At 40.3% G+C, this 17,786-nt stretch overlaps 2 protein-coding genes across 2 annotated transcripts; one reads left to right on the top strand and one right to left on the bottom strand.

Moving 5' to 3' along the window:
* Positions 1 to 2,600: 2,600 nt before the first annotated feature.
* Positions 2,601 to 9,244, bottom strand: ALG10 (ALG10 alpha-1,2-glucosyltransferase). The gene is made up of 3 exons (XM_070755306.1): positions 8,996 to 9,244; positions 5,787 to 5,981; positions 2,601 to 3,744 (listed from the first exon to the last, which is right to left on the bottom strand). The coding sequence occupies exons 1-3, from the start codon at positions 9,158 to 9,160 to the stop codon at positions 2,689 to 2,691; spliced, it is 1,416 nt and encodes a 471-aa protein (XP_070611407.1). The 5' UTR covers positions 9,161 to 9,244; the 3' UTR covers positions 2,601 to 2,688.
* TPRKB (TP53RK binding protein) lies at positions 8,793 to 17,580 on the top strand. Its single transcript, XM_070755307.1, has 5 exons — positions 8,793 to 9,312; positions 11,952 to 12,135; positions 13,198 to 13,320; positions 15,545 to 15,721; positions 17,403 to 17,580. The coding sequence occupies exons 2-5, from the start codon at positions 11,992 to 11,994 to the stop codon at positions 17,484 to 17,486; spliced, it is 528 nt and encodes a 175-aa protein (XP_070611408.1). The 5' UTR covers positions 8,793 to 9,312; positions 11,952 to 11,991; the 3' UTR covers positions 17,487 to 17,580.
* The last annotated feature ends 206 nt before the right edge of the window (positions 17,581 to 17,786 follow it).

The raw sequence follows: 17,786 nt of genomic DNA, 5'->3' as shown, positions 1-17,786 counted from the left end.
TCAAAGTCAAGTGCTATTTGTATAATTTTTAAACATGCACAGAGTGACATCTGCTGACATGCACTTTAAAATTGGTCACTTTGAAATAAAAAAAACGATTTGCAAAAGCTAAGATACTAAATATAATTAATTTTCAGTGGGAGCCTTTTTGTCATGTGAGAAATTAAATCACAGTAACAATTTATACATTCCAACTAAGAAACATATGTAGGTTCCATAAAGATACATTTTCTAATTTGCTTTGTTATAGATGTTCTATCTGTAGAGTCTGGAGGACAAAAGGAAAAGGGGGGACACGATCGAAACATTTAAATATGTTAAAGGGTTAAATAAGGTTCAGGAGGGAAGTGTTTTTAATAGGAAAGTGAACACAAGAACAAGGGGACACAATCTGAGGTTAGTTGGAAAGACCAAAACCAACACGAGAAAATATTATTTTACTGAAAGAGTAGTAGATCCTTGGAACAAACTTCCAGCAGACGTGGTAGATAAATCCACAGTAACTGAATTTAAACATGCCTGGGATAAACATATATCCATCCTAAGATAAAATACAGGAAATAATATAAGGGCAGACTAGATGGACCACAAGGTCTTTTTCTGCCATAAATCTTCTATGTTTCTATCCTTTTCCACCCCAAAACCTGTATTATCTATTACATGAGCTGTGGAAAAGTAAGCGTATATCTATGAAGATGGAGGAATCTGTTACAACTGGAAGCGCACACTTGAATACACTTCACACAGACAAAAAAGCTAAAACAAATTATATCGTTTATTGCTTATTAACGCAATTGGTTTGTGATGGAAAACCATATTTATTTTACCTTATGCAATGCTGTCTTCTTATTGAGAATAGTTCTAAATATTTGTTTTCCCATCTTAAGCATGCTTCACCCTCAAGTATTATGGCCCTTAATTATAAAAAACACTGATTTGGTTTTTACTTTTTGGCATGTAGCATGCACATTTATTACTAGAATGAAAAAAAATCTCAGGTTTTATTTGGGGGAAAAAACAAACATTTTAACTGCCATAGTCTGACATTATGTTGATAACAAAATCAATCAGCAGAAATGTCATCTTACATCATTGAGAACTGATATTTTGCTATAATAAGAGGCCTTTCTTTCAGTGATTAACAAATAAAAAGTATATTATACAATATGTGCCCATGATACGTGATTTAAGTAGGGTTCTCTAGTTCATAATCAATTTATTCCTTCCTTACACCGTAATCCTGTCCATTTCTACATAGCCCCACCGATTGAAGGTTTTCTGCCAGAAAAATATCCAAGATTTCAGCCTTAATCTGAAGCACATTTAGTTGTAATAAACTGATAATTATGTGACTTTTACCTGTATCCCTGGTCCCCAAACATTATTTAAAAAAATTAAAGGTCACTGTATTCGAGTACAAAACAATATTATCCAAAATGGTAAAAAGACATTATAATAATTGAATGACATCAAATCAAACTTATTTTCAATCATCTGTTACATGTGTACAAAAATACAATGAAAACAATGTTTATGATTTCTGTAGAACCGGTACGATCAAAATGTACATACATTCACATTATTTTGGGAATATGAGTAAAATTTTCCTGATTGTTTAAGAAGTAATTACTTATAAAACAGCCAAAAAACCCAGCACATTTCAGTTCTCCCATTACAAAAACATCTAGAATACAGTGGTACCTCGGTACTCGAACGCTTCCTTTCTCGTACATTTCGGATAACGAACAAAATTTTTCGGCAAAAATTTGCTTCGGTATCTAAACAAAAATTCAGATACCGAACAGCCAGAGAAAATTTTGTTCATTATACGAAATGTAATCCCGGCAGCTTCAGGGGGCTGAGGAGCTCTCTGAGAGCTCCAAGCTGCAGGAAAGGTGGGGGCTGCTGCAATCTTGGCAGCTTCTGAGGGCTCCTTTCCTCATTGCTTCCTTTTATTACCTGTAAGCAGCTTCAAAAACTTTCTCCTTCCCTGTGGAATTTAATGGCTGCAACACCCGGCGATTTCCCTTCCAGTAGCAAGAGCGCCGGGAACGTCACGTGATGAAGGGAAGCCGGCGGAGCCATCTCAGCAATTGCTGCCGCTCCAGCAGCTTCCCTTCATCACGTGACGTTCCCGGCGCTCTTGCTACTGGAAGGGAAATCGCCGGGTGTTGCAGCCATTAAATTCCACAGGGAAGGAGAAAGTTTTTGAAGCTGCTTACAGGTAATAAAAGGAAGCAATGAGGAAAGGAGCCCTCAGAAGCTGCCAAGATTGCAGCAGCCCCCACCCTTCCTGCAGCTTGGAGCACTTAGAGAGCTCCTCAGCCCCCTGAAGCTGCCGGGATGGCAGCTTCTGGGGGCTCCTTTCCTCATTGCTTCCAGCAGCCCCCACCTTTCCTGCAGCTTGGAGTAGCGAATTTATTTATCCCATTGGAAATAAAGAAAATAGATTTAATTGGTTCCCAGCGAGTTAACAGGGGCTGGGAACCAATTAAATCCATTTCCATTATTTCCTATGGGATAAATAAATTCGGTACTCGACCAAATCGGTTCTCAACCACCGTTCTAGAATGGATTATGGTCGAGTACCGAGGTACCACTATACTTTTATTCCTTGATGAAGTTTTAAAACTGTAACCTCTTATTTGTAACAAAAAGTTTCTAGAACAGGTTTTAGGAACCAAAATGTTACCACATAAACCTCTGGATTTCCTCACTATCAGGCCAGTGAAACGGTTTGTTCAAAAAGAAATAGAATGTTACTGCATTCACCAAAATATATATAATCAACTCTAAGAAAAGTTTCATAAGTGATGGCATGGGTATATTAAGCCTATATATAATATATGGCAAAATAAAATAACGGAATTCTAGAAGCTTCTGTGGAACTATGACTGCAAACAGACAAGCAAAATATATTAAGTTCCAGAAAACAGATTTTGACTTCAGTGCGTCTGTGAAACTCCAGCCAGCAAATATGTAAACCGGAACCAATATGTATTTGACCAGCTCATGTCTTTGAAAGATTTTTCTCCACACATAAAATGTGTAATGTCGGTTATCTGCAAGCAAATATTTATGGGCGTAAGTAAATTTCCAGATGAGGAGCAAAGAGACAATTGCGAGGACGCTGTATCGCAGAAAATAGATCCTCACAGAACGGAGAAAATTGATCAATTTACCAGGTGTCGCTACAAGAGGGAAGGAAAAAAAAAGACTAAAAGAAAAATAATAAAATAGCTGAGGGAAGTGCAGGCAGGCTTCGTGACTGCTCTTGTCCCCAAGAACGATGCCGCCATTGAGGACGATGAAAGTAGCAAATATCGTCACCACAGAGATATACGGCCATATCAAGAGAATGAGATTGCTGGAGTTTTTAAGCGACATAAAGTATGCAAGGAGAAATCTAAGGATCCTGATTGACTCCGAAAAGATGTTTTGTATTGGCCAGTTTTTCTTCTCTTTGCTTTTCAGTAATTCCACTTTCCAGCCTTCGCTTAGTTTTTCTGCAACAACGCTTCCACCGCAGAAGACAGTCCATACAATATTCGTCTGGCGGAACATAACCGCACAAAGTCCAAGGCATGCTGCGGTTTTATGATTGCCATAGAGACACATTAAGTAGGCAAAGAGGGTAAAAAACGTGGACCCTGTGTCAGTATAATAAAGGAATGTAAAAAAATAAAGAGTTGGAAATATTGCTAGCGTCACGGTGGACAGGATTCTCTGGAATCCAGAGGCGGCCTAAAAGACAGGAGGGGAAAAAACAATAAAAAGAATCAGGGATATTGTTTCTAATAAAAATTAAAAGCAACATGGGCAAATTCACTAGAAACTTGAAATGGAAATACAGTGTTCCCTCGATTTTCACGGGGGATGCGTTCCAAGAGTGCCCGTGAAAGTCGAATATCCGCAAAGTAGAGATGCCGAAGTAAATATACCATTTTTGGCTATGAACAGTATCACAAGCCTTCCTTTAACACTTTAAACCCCTAAATTACCCTTTCCCATTCCCTTAACAACCATTTACTCACCATTATTACTGGTACTCACCTTTGAATAAGACACTTAGTGATTCTGATATTTATAAACATAATTATTTATTAACAATATTTTTTGTGTTATTTATTTGCAAAAATTATTAGTTTGGCGATGACGTATGACATCATCAGGCAGGAAAAACCGTGGTATAGAAAAAAACCCCGCGAAGTATTTTTTAATTAATATTTTTTGAAAAACCATGGTATAGGCTATTCGTGAAGTTCAAACCCGTGAAAATCGAGGGAACACTGTAACTTAAAATAAAAATATGGGCATTAAACCATAGCACGCCACGTTAAGGTTCATTGTTAGAAATTCAGTTCCCACAAAAAGTATGTTGTCCAATGAATGGAATTTTGAATTAATCATATTGCTGCATTTCATTACTTGATTGTTTGCAAAAACATTATTTGTAGAGTCAAATTTGCTTCTATGGTTCACACATTGACATCCCTTTACAAGAAGCTATTTTGCTCCTTACAGTTTCCTTTACAAGATAAGGTTACAATTTGCAGATTTTATAATTTCCATGCACATGCGCTAAACACATACAGTGGTACCTCTACCTAAGGACGCCTCTACTTACGAACTTTTCTAGATAAGAACCGGGTGTTCAAGATTTTTTTTGCCTCTTCTCAAGAACCATTTTCTACTTACAAACCTGAGCCTCCCAAACTGTAACCGGAAAAGTCAGGGAGAAGCCTCTGTGGGGCCTCTCTAGGAATCTCCTGGGAGGGAACAGGGCTGGAAAGGGCAGGGAGAAGCCTCCGTAGGGCCTCTCTAGGAATCTCCTGGGAGGAAACAGGGCCTCCACCCTCCCTGTGGTTTCCCCAATTGCACAAATTATTTGCTTTTACATTGATTCTTATGAGGAAAATGGCTTCTTCTTACAAACTTTTCTACTTAAAAACCTGGTCATGGAACGAATTAAGTTCATAAGTAGAGGTAGCACTGTATTTAAAATAAAACATTTCACTAACACACCTATTACAGAAAGTCCTCAACTTAAAACAGTGCATTTAGTGACCGTTCAAAGTTACAATTGCACTAAAAAAAGGGACTTATGATCATTTTTCACTTACATTTGTAGCATCCCCATGATTATGTGATCAAAATTCAGATGCTTGGCTTATGACCGTTGCTGTGTCCCAAGCTCATATAATCCCCTTTTGCGACCTTCTGACAAGCAAAGTCAAAACCCAGATTCACTTAACAACCGGCTTATTAACTATCAACTGAAGTGATTCATTTAACAACTGAGACAAGAAAAATCATTAAATAGGGCAAAATTCATTTCACTCAACAACAAAAAATCTTGAGCTCAATTGTGGTTGTAAGTCAAGGACTACCTATATTTGATTATACCTATATTTGACCATGGTATCTTTCTGTGCCGGCTGGAGGGTTTGGGAGTAGGAGGCAATTTTTCCCATAGGAATCAATGTAAAAGCAAATAATGCGTACGATTGGGGAAACCACAGGGAGGGTGGAGGCCCTGTTTCCTCCCAGGAGATTCCTAGAGAGGCCCCACGGAGGCTTCTCCCTGCCTTTTCCAGTTACAGTTTCGGAGGCTCAGGTTTGTAAATGGAAAATGGTTCTTGAGAAAGAGGCAAAAAAATCTTGAACACCTGGTTCTTATCTAGAAAAGTCCGTAAGTAGAGGCATTTGTAGGCAGAGGTACCACTGTATTTTTAAAAACCATCATGTAGAATGAAACTATTTGAAATGCAATGTACAGCATGTACCTTTTTATGGTGTATCCTGCAGAAGAGCAAATATAATAAATAGAAGTTTCCGATGCTGAAAAGCAGGTTAATGAATCGGAGGATTCCTGTAGAGCAGAGGATGCTTTCAGACCAGCCGAAGAGCCAGCCTATGGGCTTCAGGATTCCAACTGACAGCAAGTACAAACCAGGCAATGTGGTGATCATTGGATCCCACTATCAGAAAAAATAAAATTTAAAAAGAATTACAAAGAGATAATTTCTATGCAGGCAAAAAGGAAACAAGAAAATATTTCAGCTCCTTGCATTTCTCCAAACATTTATTTTATTACATAATTTAATAACTTATGACTTCAGAGAATAATCAGAATTGCAGAAAAAACAATTGCCAACCTGCCTTCCTTTGATGACCTGTATAATGCATGAGTCAAAAAGAGGGCTGTGAAAATATTTACTGACCCCTTGCATCCTGGACACAAATTGTTTCGACTCCTATCCTCAAAACGATACTATAGAACACTGCACACCAAGACAACTAGACACAAGAACAGTTTTTCCCCAAACGCCATCATTGTGCTAAACAAATAATTCCCTCACCACTGTTGAACTACTCACTAAGGCTGCATTGCTATTACAGTAGTCCCTCACCTATCGCTGGTGTTACGTTCCAGACCCGGCCGCGATAGGTGAAATCCGCGATGTGGAATTTATCGACTGATACCGTGTTTCCCCGAAAGTAAGACAGTGTCTTACTTTCTTTTTACCCCCAAAAGCCCCACTACATCTTACTTTCGGGGTATGTCTTACATTGGAAAAAAATTGAAAGGGTCGCGTTCCCGAAGGCATCTCCCCAGAGTCCAGAAGGGCAGCCGCGGGACAGGAGCCTCGTGAGCCCTTTTCCAAGTTCAATCTCAGGGCTCCAAGCGGCGTGCACGCGTGGAGCCACAGACGCATGTCTGGGAAGAATTTGTCTGGAGGGGAGAAGCCGCTCTGCGCAGTTGGGCAGCCCCACCTGCCTGCCGGAAAGGAGGCGGGCGAAGGAGGGCGCAGCTCCGGCCGCTCGCCTCGGAGCCGGTCGGCCTCGCCGGCCGCTTGCAGCCGAGCCTCGGCAGGACTCGGTTGCTGGGACGAGTGCCTTTGCTGCAAGCCGCCGCCCGCTCGGCTCGCTTCGGACCAGCGCCGTCCTTCGCTTTGCCAAGCCGGGGAAGAGGCGGTGGCGCCGCGGCGAGGGGCGCGCGGGGAGCTTGGAAGCGACGTCATCGGGCTGCCCCCCCCCAGCAATACCCCCGTGTTTCCCCGAAAGTAAGACATATGTCTTACTTTCGGGGTACGGCTTATATTAGCCGACCCCCCTGAAACCCCCGATACGTCTTACAATCAGGGGTGTCTTACTATCGGGGAAACAGGGTAGTACTTATTTAAGTATTTATATTGTAATTGTTTGGTAAGTTTTCATTGTTTTAAGTGTTTATAAACCCTTCCCACACAGTATTTATTTTAGATACAGTATTTAAATACAGTATTTACAATTTTAGATATATATTTTTTGAAAAACCTGCCGATCGAGTTCGGCGGGCTGTTTAAATCTGCCGATCGACTTCCTCAGAAACCCGCGAACCAGCAAAGATCCGCGAATGATTTTTCTCATTAATATTTCTTGAAAACCCGCGATGAAGTGAAGCCGCAGTAGGTGAAGCACGGTATAGCGAGGGACTACTGTGCTATTAGTCTTCTTATGGTTCCTATCACCCATCTCCTCCCACTTATGACAGTATGACTGTCACTTGTTGCTTGTGTCCTTAAAATTTTTATTAAGATTATTTCCTAACTGCTTATTTGACCCCATGACAATCATTAAGTGTTGTACCTCATGATTCTTGACAAACATATTTTTTTCTTTTATGTACACTGAGAACATATGCACCAAAGACAAATTCCTTGTGTGTCTAATCACACTTGGCCAATAAAGAATTCTATTGTATTCTATTCTAAAATATTAATTTCAGTAGGTTCAACGTTGACTCAGCCTTCCATCCTTCCAAGGTTGGTAAAATGAAGACCCAGATTGTTGGGGGCAATATGCTTACTCTCTTGTAAACTGCTTAGAGAGGGCTGTAAAGCACTGTGAAGCGGTATATAAGTCTAAATGCTAAATATACTGCTCAAAAAATAATAATAAAGGGAACACTTAAACAACACAATATAACTCCAAGTAAATCAAACTTCTGTGAAATCAATCTGTCCATTTAGGAAGCAACACTGACAATAAATTTCACATGTTGTCAGCACATTCAACTTTGTACAGAACCAAGTATTCAATGAGAATATTTCATTCATTCAGATCTAGGTTGTGTTCTTTGAGTATTCCCTTAATTTTTTTGAGCAGTGTAGAATAGAATAGAATAGAATAGAATAGAATAGAATAGAATTTTTTATTGGCCAAGTGCGACTGGACACACAAGGAATTTGTCTTTGGTGCATACGCTCTCAGTGTACATAAAATAAAATATAAATTTGCCAAGAATCATGAGGTCTTCATAATGCTAAATTAAACTCATAGTACTAAACATAATAGTAGTAAACGAGTCTTCGGAGAGGGGCGGCATACAAATTTAATTAATAATAATAAGAATAAGAATAATAAGAATAAGAATAATAAGAATAAGATTAAGAAGAAGAAGAACAACAACAACAACAATCTATAATCGACCTCTCCCCTTTTCTAAGAGGCATAAGGGGCGTGCACAAGTGCACCTTCATGCCCATTGTCTTTTATCCTTTATCTCTACTTTATACTTACGTTAATACATACTATAATGCTATAGATTTTGACAAATAGATAAAATAAATATAAATAAAAAATTAAAAAAAACAGTAGTGCATGGACAGATGGATATTGACCACTTTGGGGGAAGCCTGGTGTAATAATTAGGGGAGGAAAAATGAGGAGATGGTGCTCTCCTCGCTCCAACCAAAGAAGAACGTCGACTTCCATCAGCCCCTCCCAGCAAAGGCAAAGGCGAGGGAGGATGGGAGTTGTAGTCCAAAATAATCTGAAGGCAAGAAGAAGCTGGTTCCTGTGCAAGCAAGGATGGAGAAATGATAGAGGAAAAAAGGGAGGGAGGATCCATTTTTCAGGATATTAAGAAAGAAGGAGCCACCTTCGGGCTGCCTTTGGAGCCTGCAAAAGCTCCGCGCTTCGCAGCAGCTGCGCTGGCCCGCCCGCCTACCTGCTGGAAGCGACCCGCGCAATAAGCCTGCGCCTGAGGGATGTGGAAGGCCTCGTCCATGTAGGCCCCCCGCTGCTGCCGGTTGAACGCCGAGAAAAGCAGGCAGGAGGCCAGGAAAGTGCAGCTGAAGGCCGCCGAGAAGCAGGAGGCCTCGGAGCGCTCCATGGCGCGGCTCCCGTCCCGTTTGGCCCAGGCACCGGCGGGGAGAGCGGAGACCGGCGACGGGGAAAGAGCCGCGAGGCCTTCCCGGCAGGAAACTGGTCGGCTGGAAGGAAGGAGGAGCCTCGGCGAGGCCGCTGTTCTGGACCCGCATGCAGGTTGGTGAGCCTCACCGGGCTGCGGCCTCCTTCCCCGGAATAGGAAAACAAGGGCGGAGGTGGGTGGGTGCCGATTTACTTTACAGCCCTGGTGCAAAAATTCTCCTCTCCCCGTTCTTAGGAGTGAATTTGCGCGCACTTTCTGCACGCTTTTTGTTGGTGGTGCTCAATGTGCTTCAGGAGCTGTGGGTGCGGGTGTATAAAAATGCCCTTTAAGAAAGGTGAGGAGAAGGAGTGAGAGGAATTAATTTTATTTATTTATTATTTTGTCAATCAAGTATAGGGTAGTAGTTTATATCAGTGTTTCCCAACCTTGGCAACTTGACGATATTTGGACTTCAATTCCCAGAATTCCCCAGCCAGCGAATGCTGGGAGTTGAAGTCCAGATATCTTCAAGTTGTCAAGGTTGGGAAACACTGGTTTATATAAACATAATATAGAAAGTAATGATTTTTTAAAAGATAATAGGATATGAGTATATCCTCTATAACAGTGATTTTCAACCTTTTTTGAGCCACTGCACATTTTTTACATTTACAAAACCATGGGGCACATTGAGGGGAGGGGGGTGGCAAAAAAAAGTTTGGACAAAAAAATTCTCTCTTCCTTTCGCTCTATTTCTCTCTCCCTCTTTCTCTCCCTCTTTTTTTCTCTCTCCATCCCTTTCTTTCTCTCTTCCTTCTTTCCTCTTTTTTGCTCTTTCTCTCTACCTCTCTACCTCCCTCTATGTCTTTCTCTCTCCCACCTTACCTCCCTCTCTCTCTCTTTCTTTCTTTCTTTCTCTTGCTCTCTCTCTTTCTTTCTTTCTCTCTTGTTCTCTTTCTCTCTCTTTCTTTCTTTCTCTCTCTTGCTTGCTTCCTCTCATTTTCTTTCTCTCTCTCTCTTGCTCTTTCTTTCTTTCTCTTTTTTTCTTTCTCTTGTTTTCTTTCTCTCTCTGAGCTTCGCGGCACACCTGACCATGTCTCGCGGCACACTAGTGTGCCACGGCACACTGGTTGAAAAACACTGCTCTATAACCTTCATTATGTATTTTACTATGTGCATATCCACTAAAACCCTCATTGTGTATTGGACAAAATCAATCAATCAATCAATCAATAAGTAGGACAGGAATGGTAGGCACAATGGTGTGCTTACGCACGCCCCTTGCTGACCTCTTAGAGATCAACTTTTCGGTTGAAATTTGGAATTGCCAGATGTTTGACCATTCAGACACTAAGTCAAGGTCTTTTTGAAGAGTAGCTGTGTTATCGGTGTTGAAAAGTTTGACAGCATCGGCGAAGAGAATGCAGTTGCTTATAATGTGATCCCAAAGGTCATTTATATAGAGTATGAAGAGTGTTGGTCCAAGTTCGCTGCTTTGGGGTACACCGCTCTTAACCAGAACAGGATTAGATGTGACGCTTTATTTTGACAACTTGTTGTTGGTTGATAGGAACACAGTTATCCAACTATGGAGGGATCCTAAGATACCATAGGATTTTAGATGCCTTAGATATAAGTTGTAGTGAGGCTTCGGAGGCTGCTCTTAACCAGCAGACCAAACCGGCTCTATTAGGCATGAATATATACAGTGTTCCCTCAATTTTCGCGGGTTCGAACTTCGCGAATAGCCTATACCACGGTTTTTCAAAAAATATTAATTAAAAAATAGTTCACGGTTTTTTTCCTATACCATGGTTTTTCCCACCCAATGACATCATATGTCATCGCCAAATTAATAATTTTTGTAAATAAATAAATAAATAAATTATTATTGTTAATAAATAATTATGTTTATAAATATCAGGAACACTAGGTGTCTTATTCAATGGTGAGTACCAGTAATAATGGTGAGTAAATGGTTGTTAATCTAATCTGTTAAGGGAATGGGAAATGGTAATTTAAGGGTTTAAAGTGTTAAGGGATGGCTTGTGATACTGTCCATAGCCAAAAATGGTGTATTTATTTCTGCCTCTCTACTTCGCGGAAATTCAACTTTCGCGGGCGGTCTTGGAACGTATCCCCTGCGGAAATCGAGGGAACATTGTACCATATTTTTGGAGTATAAGATGCACCTTTCCCCCCTCCCCCAAAAGAGCGTGGAAGTTTGGGTACATCTTATACACTGAATGTAGCCTCGCCCGGTCCCTTAAATGGAGGTTTCGGAGCTGAAAACAGCTTTTTTTCATCCTCTGAAGCCTCTACTTGAGAGGCTGGCAGGGCTACAACAGAGGTTTCACAGGCTGAAAAAATACCTCTGAAATGGGGGATTGACAGCTGGAAAAAAGCCTCTGAACTGGAGGATTCACAAACTGGAAAAATGCCTCTGAAACGGTTTCGCAGGCTGGAAAATTTTCTTGAAGCTGTTCCAATATAAAAGCCAAGACTTGTTGGGGAACAGGTAATTAGTGTATGATCACGTTTCATAAAACCTAATCAATTCTGGAACATAAACCCACTTGGTTTAATTTTCCAGATGTTAACATTGGATAAACCACTAGCCGTACTTCATAAGCAATCCAGGATATACCTGATCCCTTTTAGTCATCTCACAGAAATAATCTTTAAACTTCATTACGTCTCTGTTTTCTAAATATAGAAGATTAAATCTAAACAGTTTCCAAACGTAACTTTTAAATGTTTATAAATGTTCCAGGTTTGATTAATTCAGAAGGAGCTTACTGTTCTGGTAGAAGATGGAATGTTTAAGACATCGGTTAGAATTATTTCCTGACTGCCTTGTGACTCTTATCCTATTTAATGGTGTGAAAAATGCTGCTACTCTGCGGAGGAAAGCAATGGAAGGTGCTATTGATGGAGCATTAATTAATCCTTCAATGGTAAGCAACTTGCCTCTATTTTATGTATTCAGTAACGTTCAGAATTCACATACTGCCTGTAAAAAAAGAAATCCAGCAAGTAGAAACTTTTAAGGCGATAAATGATTTTTTTCTGAATTTTTAAATTACCTGCTCAAACTTCTGGAACATGGCTCCTAATTAATCCCCCACCCCTGCCAAAAAACCCCACTATTTCTGTGAAAAGTGTTTTGTTGAAGTTCTTTTAAACAGAATAGCATTATTGTTATTTTTCCTGAAAGCTAAATGATAAATATAAGAGGACTGGAATGTGTCTATCTTTCCATGGGTAGAAATATGATGCTTAGTTTAAATTTTAATATACCGTAATTACGGTGTTAGCCTAAATGTACTCTTCCATTTACTATTCCATTCCATAGCTGTAAAGTAGGGGATTGCTTTCCTAAAGTATAATTTTATTAGACTAAAAAATGCAAGTTGTTGTCCTGCACTGGCTGCCGATCAGTTTCCGGTCACTATTCAAAGTGTTGGTTATGACCTATAAAGCCCTACATGGCATCGGACCAGAATATCTCCGAGACCGCCTTCTGCCACACGAATCACAGTGACCAATTAGGTCCCACAGAGTTGGCCTTCTCTGGGTCCCGTTGACCAAACAATGTCAGCTAGCGGGACCCAGGAGAAGAGCCTTCTCTGTGGTGGCCCCGGCCCTCTGGAATCAACTCTCTCCAGAGATTCGAATAGCCCCCACCCTCCTCGCCTTCCGTAAAATGCTGAAGACCCACCTTTGTCGCCAGGCATGGGGATAATTACCATCTTCTCCCCCTTTTTATTATGTTTTCGGTCTTACTGTATGATGGATTAGGTTGAATGTGTATGATTGTATAGTTAGAGATTTTACTTTGTATTAATGTTTTTAAATTGATTTAACTTCTACTATTAGATTTGTAATGTATTGTATCACTATTATGTTGAGAGCCGCCCCGAGTCCTCGGAGAAGGGCGGCATACAAATCTAATAAACTCTAAGCATAACTATAACTGATACAGCAGTTGAAAACTTCATTATTTTTTCCTCTGGCAGGTTGTTGATCCTTTCCAGATACTAGTAGCCGCAAATAAAGCTGTTCATCTCTACAAAATTGGCAAGATGAAGACAAGAACACTTAATGCTGAAATTATATTCAACCTTTCACCGAACAATAATGTGAGATAATGGTATAACTGGGGGCTGGGATACTGCAGTTCTTCTGCCTTGTTTCATGCAGCATCACACCCTATAGACATATTACTTTTCTCTTCCACTTTATGGGTTTATATACTGTCGGGAGAAAAGGAATGGTGAATTATAGTGAGAAAGGAAGAGAAAAAAGTAGTAGTCACCTGCTTTTGGGATTGGTTTTATTTTATTTTTGCTAGCCTCTAGCTGCAGCTCCCCATTTTACTGGAGACCAAAGCATAATCAAAGCAGAGGAGCCATGGTGGTGCAATGATTGAAATGCAGTATTGTAGGCTGACTCTGCCCAATGCCAAGAGTTCAGTCCTGATCAGCTCATGGCTTCCATCCTTCTGAGGTCGGTAAAATGAGGACTCAGATTTATTGGGGGCAATATGCAGACACTGATTATAGAATGTTGTAAAGCTTTATGAAGTGGTATGTAAGTCTAAGTGCTCTTGCTGTTGCTATAACATACCCTCCCCCCAAATATTAGCCATTCTTAATTTGTACTATGCTGTAAATCAGGGGTGTCAAACTTGCGTCATCACAGCGTATCACGACTTTTTCTCCTTTGCTAAACCGGGCGTGGGTGTGGCCAGCGTGTGACACATATGGTCTGCAGACCTTGAGTTTGACAGCTCTGTTGTGCATCAATTTTTTAAATATTTCAATATTGATTGAAAATATTGAGCTGAAAGAAATATTGATTTGATTTGATTTGATTTGTATGCCGCCCCTCTCCAAGGACTCAGGGCGGCTCACAACATATCAAAGAAAACGTAACAATATATCTGGATCCAATTAATTAAAAAACCTAAAGATTCTAATGTAATTAAAAACATTCATTACTATGTTAAATACCTTATTCTCAGTGAAGTGAAAATAATATGTAGATCATTGGACCTTCTAAATGAGAAGGTTATTTTTGGAATGACATCTAGAATTATGATGGCGAACCTATGGCAGGTGTTGCCACAGATGGAACCCAGAGCCATATCTGAGGGCAGGTGAGGCATGCCCTATGTCAGTTCCAACACGCATGTGTGCCCTAGCCAGCTGATCTTCAGCCTCCTGGAGGGTAGGAGGGAAGTCATTTTTCACCTTCTCCAGGCTTCAGGAAAGCCTCCGGAACCTGTGGGTGGTGAAAAACGGACTCAATGGGCCTACCAGAAATTGGTTTCTGAACTTTCAGTAGGACCGTTTGGTCCATTTTTCACCATCAACATACCCATGATGGCAAGGGTGAAAAGTGGCCCAATGGGCCTACTGGAAGTCTTGAGGCTTCACTGAGCCCTGCATTCATGAGTGGGAGGGCAGCGTTGGTGTGTTCATGCGTGAGGGGAGGGCATTGCATAATGGGTGTGGGCACATACGCATGCTATTGCATGCATGCCCTTTTGGCACCCGAACAAAAAAAGGTTCCCCATCACTGGTCTAGATTGTCAGATTCTTATGTGTTGTGGTTAGCTCTGGCCCAGCTCCTGCCCCAAGGACTGTGGATGTGGGGGAGACATCCACATGCTGCAGGCCTGTTTTGCCCCCGGTGGAATCTGCTGATGAAGGCTCCTCTGACCAAGAAGACATGAGTGACAGGGAGGAGGAGAGTGGGGCAGACAGCTCAGAAGATCAATTATCTAGCTCCTCCTTGGATTCAGAACAAGAGTTAATGATACAGCCACGCATGCGGAGAGCAATGCATAGGCAGCAACAACTGAGAGATTATTATCAAAGAAAATGAGGCCACCTGTGGTTGGGTGGGGCTGTGGTAATTAGTGAGGCTGCTATAAATAGCAGCCTGTGGGTTTGGCCATTGTGGAGGATTATCTCATCATTGTGTTTCATGACTGCTTTGCTGACTTTGACCTTTTGTGTGCTGAATTTCCCCCCACTTGGAAACTAAATCAGAGCAAAGTGTGTTTCACTTTGTGAAAGAAGGACTGTGAATTGCCTCACAGCTGCAAGCTAAGTATCACAGAACTGATAAGGGACTTGTACAAATTACCAGTTTGTTTGGGACGAGGGCTCTTTGCTATAACAAAAGAGGGCTTAGGTTAAGTGAATTTTCATTATAAAGAACATTGTTTTGAATTTTCAAACGTGTGTGTGTGTCTGAAATTTGTACCTGTGAATTTTTGGGAGGAGTCTACCAGAGAGCCCGACAGAACACTTATGACTACAACTAATACAATACTATATTCTCTTTTAATATTAGATTACAGACGCCTTTAAAAAATTCGGCATTTCTGATGACGACTCTGCTGTACTCATAGTTTTGATTGAACACAAAGAGAAAACTGTGAACTTGAACGATCTAATAAGTCAAGTAGACGGGCAGCAGGTTTCCATAGCAGATCTTTCTGAAATAAGTGACATACAAAAAATTAAGAAGGTTTGTTTCAGTTCCTGTGTGTAAGAAGTTATAGTAAACAAGCATTTTAATAAATTAAAACATTGAAGTTTCAATAGCAGTGTAACAGGTGTTCACTTGGATATTGTCATTAAGCCTAGAGTAATTTTCTCTCAGATATGGATGTATAAGATTGCAAACATATAAAAAGGTGTTTGATTTGTCAGAAATAAGTTTATTTCTGGAGGTAATATTACAATGCAAGTAAATGGTTTGTAACCATGGGAAAGGCTAATGTAAGCCATAATCAGTTTGTAATAATGGGTTTGCTAATTGTGCTGCAACCTGATTGGCTGTAACCTATATAATAGGAGTAACATCCTTGCATGGGTGTGGTTTTGTTATAGCAAATGGTTTGTAGGTAGTGGTTAGTGCTTAGTGGTTGCAGTGGTGGATGTAATACTAGTATTGTGGATAGTTTATTATAATGGCTAAATGTAAAGGTGATAGTTTGTTTAGAGAAGTATCTTGATAAGAAGAAAAGTAAAATATATTTTTACAAGAAAGCCTGCTGCAGTGTTTTTCATTGAAGACTTCACTTAGGTATAGTGGTGAACTGTGGGTAGTTGATGGGTTTACCTTCCTAACCCTAACCCTAATTCCGCATGCACAAAACTCCCATCATGATTAATCTTTCACATACATACCCTGTTTCCCCGAAAATAAGTCACCCCCGAAAGTAAGACATGGGAGAGGTTTCGTAGAATGGCCTAATATAAGGCATCCCCTGAAAGTAAGACGTAGGAGAGGTTTCATTTCGCAGTATTCCCGAACAGAACATATATAACACTGCTGTCCATAAATTGCATCGCAAAACGCTGCATCAATCAGATTTAAAACACATCCAATACGCATCCAACATGCAGCTAAATGTTTGGATGCGTTTTTGCTGCAGCAGGATACAGGATACAATTCATTGGAAAAAAATAAGACATCCCCTGAAAATAAGACGTAGCACATCTTTGGGGGCAAAAATTAATATAAGACGCTGTCTTATTTTCGGGGAAACACGGTAGCTCCCCTTCCCACCCATCCACCCAAAGAAATCTGGTTTGCTTTCAGTTGCTTGGAAATCTAGCTGTCAATGTAGTCAAGCCTTTTCCTAACTTCCAGCTACTTATTTGGAGAGTAGCGAAACAAGGAAGACTGAGGTAGCTAATAAAAAATGTAAATGTCATAACACAACCTATAAACTAGGGGTAAGCAGTTTGCAAGCTGTTAAGTGTCACGTCTCCTGTGCTACTGAGATCCAGAGGAAGATCACATTAGTACACTGAATTGAGTTTCTGGCTTCTTTCTGCACTTCTACTACATTTTCAGAAGTTTCTTGAGATTTTTTTTAATTCTGTACCTTAGTGTCCACTCCATCAATAATATCCCTTTCAGGCCAGAACCATGGAGACACACATTCCAACTAAGAACTTCCAACTAAGAACTAATTTAACACTACTTTACTGCTTACTAATTTCCTATATTTTTTTTTAATATATATATATATATATTTAGATTTTTAAATTTCAGGGCAACTCTGAAGTGTAAAACTGCCAGTGGTATCTGGTCGCCAGGCATTGACCCCCTTCAAACCATTTTAAACAAACAGAAATAAATACTTTGTAGAATCATGTTATCCCGTGAGAAAGTCACCATTTTATTATCTTTGCAGGTGTATAAGCTCACTCCACAAGAAGAAAAAATAGGCACCCTGCTGGATGGCATCATTTGCAGAATGGCGACCAAAGAAATATGAGTGCATTAGAACGACGGCAGTTTGTTACTGAAATAAATTTTAATTTCCCCCCCTCTTGTTATGCCAACATTAAATGCATTTTGGAATATCTTGATTTGATTTGAAGCATAGTTTTATTTCACGAAGCAGAGTGACGCTTTTTTTTTTAAGTGCTCTCCTGTCAGTAATGAGTGATTGTCAAATGTAAATATTAAAATTTTAAATGGCAGAATTCCGAGGCCATTTCCCTGCTTTGCATGTCACTCTGAAGTTTAAAAAAAGTTTTTTTTTTTAAATCATCCAGGCTCAGTTCATCTCTCA

Source organism: Erythrolamprus reginae, chromosome 6, assembly GCF_031021105.1.
Source record: "Erythrolamprus reginae isolate rEryReg1 chromosome 6, rEryReg1.hap1, whole genome shotgun sequence".
In the NCBI taxonomy this organism is placed as follows: domain Eukaryota; kingdom Metazoa; phylum Chordata; class Lepidosauria; order Squamata; family Dipsadidae; genus Erythrolamprus; species Erythrolamprus reginae.
The sequence above is the reverse complement of the archived record's forward strand: the minus strand, read 5'-3'. Positions and strand labels throughout refer to the sequence as shown.

Bases quoted from the DNA above. Each gene is read 5' to 3' on its own strand.
- ALG10 (XM_070755306.1), bottom strand. From the start codon at position 9,160: ATGGAGCGCTCCGAGGCCTCCTGCTTCTCGGCGGCCTTCAGCTGCACT. The intron at 5,982-8,995 runs GTAGGCGGGCGG...TTTTTCTGATAG, and splicing joins GCGCGGGTCGCTTCCAGCAG to TGGGATCCAATGATCACCAC. The intron at 3,745-5,786 runs GTACATGCTGTA...CCTGTCTTTTAG, and splicing joins GCAGGATACACCATAAAAAG to GCCGCCTCTGGATTCCAGAG.
- TPRKB (XM_070755307.1), top strand. From the start codon at position 11,992: ATGGAATGTTTAAGACATCGGTTAGAATTATTTCCTGACTGCCTTGTG. The intron at 12,136-13,197 runs GTAAGCAACTTG...TTCCTCTGGCAG, and splicing joins CATTAATTAATCCTTCAATG to GTTGTTGATCCTTTCCAGAT. The intron at 15,722-17,402 runs GTTTGTTTCAGT...TTATCTTTGCAG, and splicing joins ACATACAAAAAATTAAGAAG to GTGTATAAGCTCACTCCACA.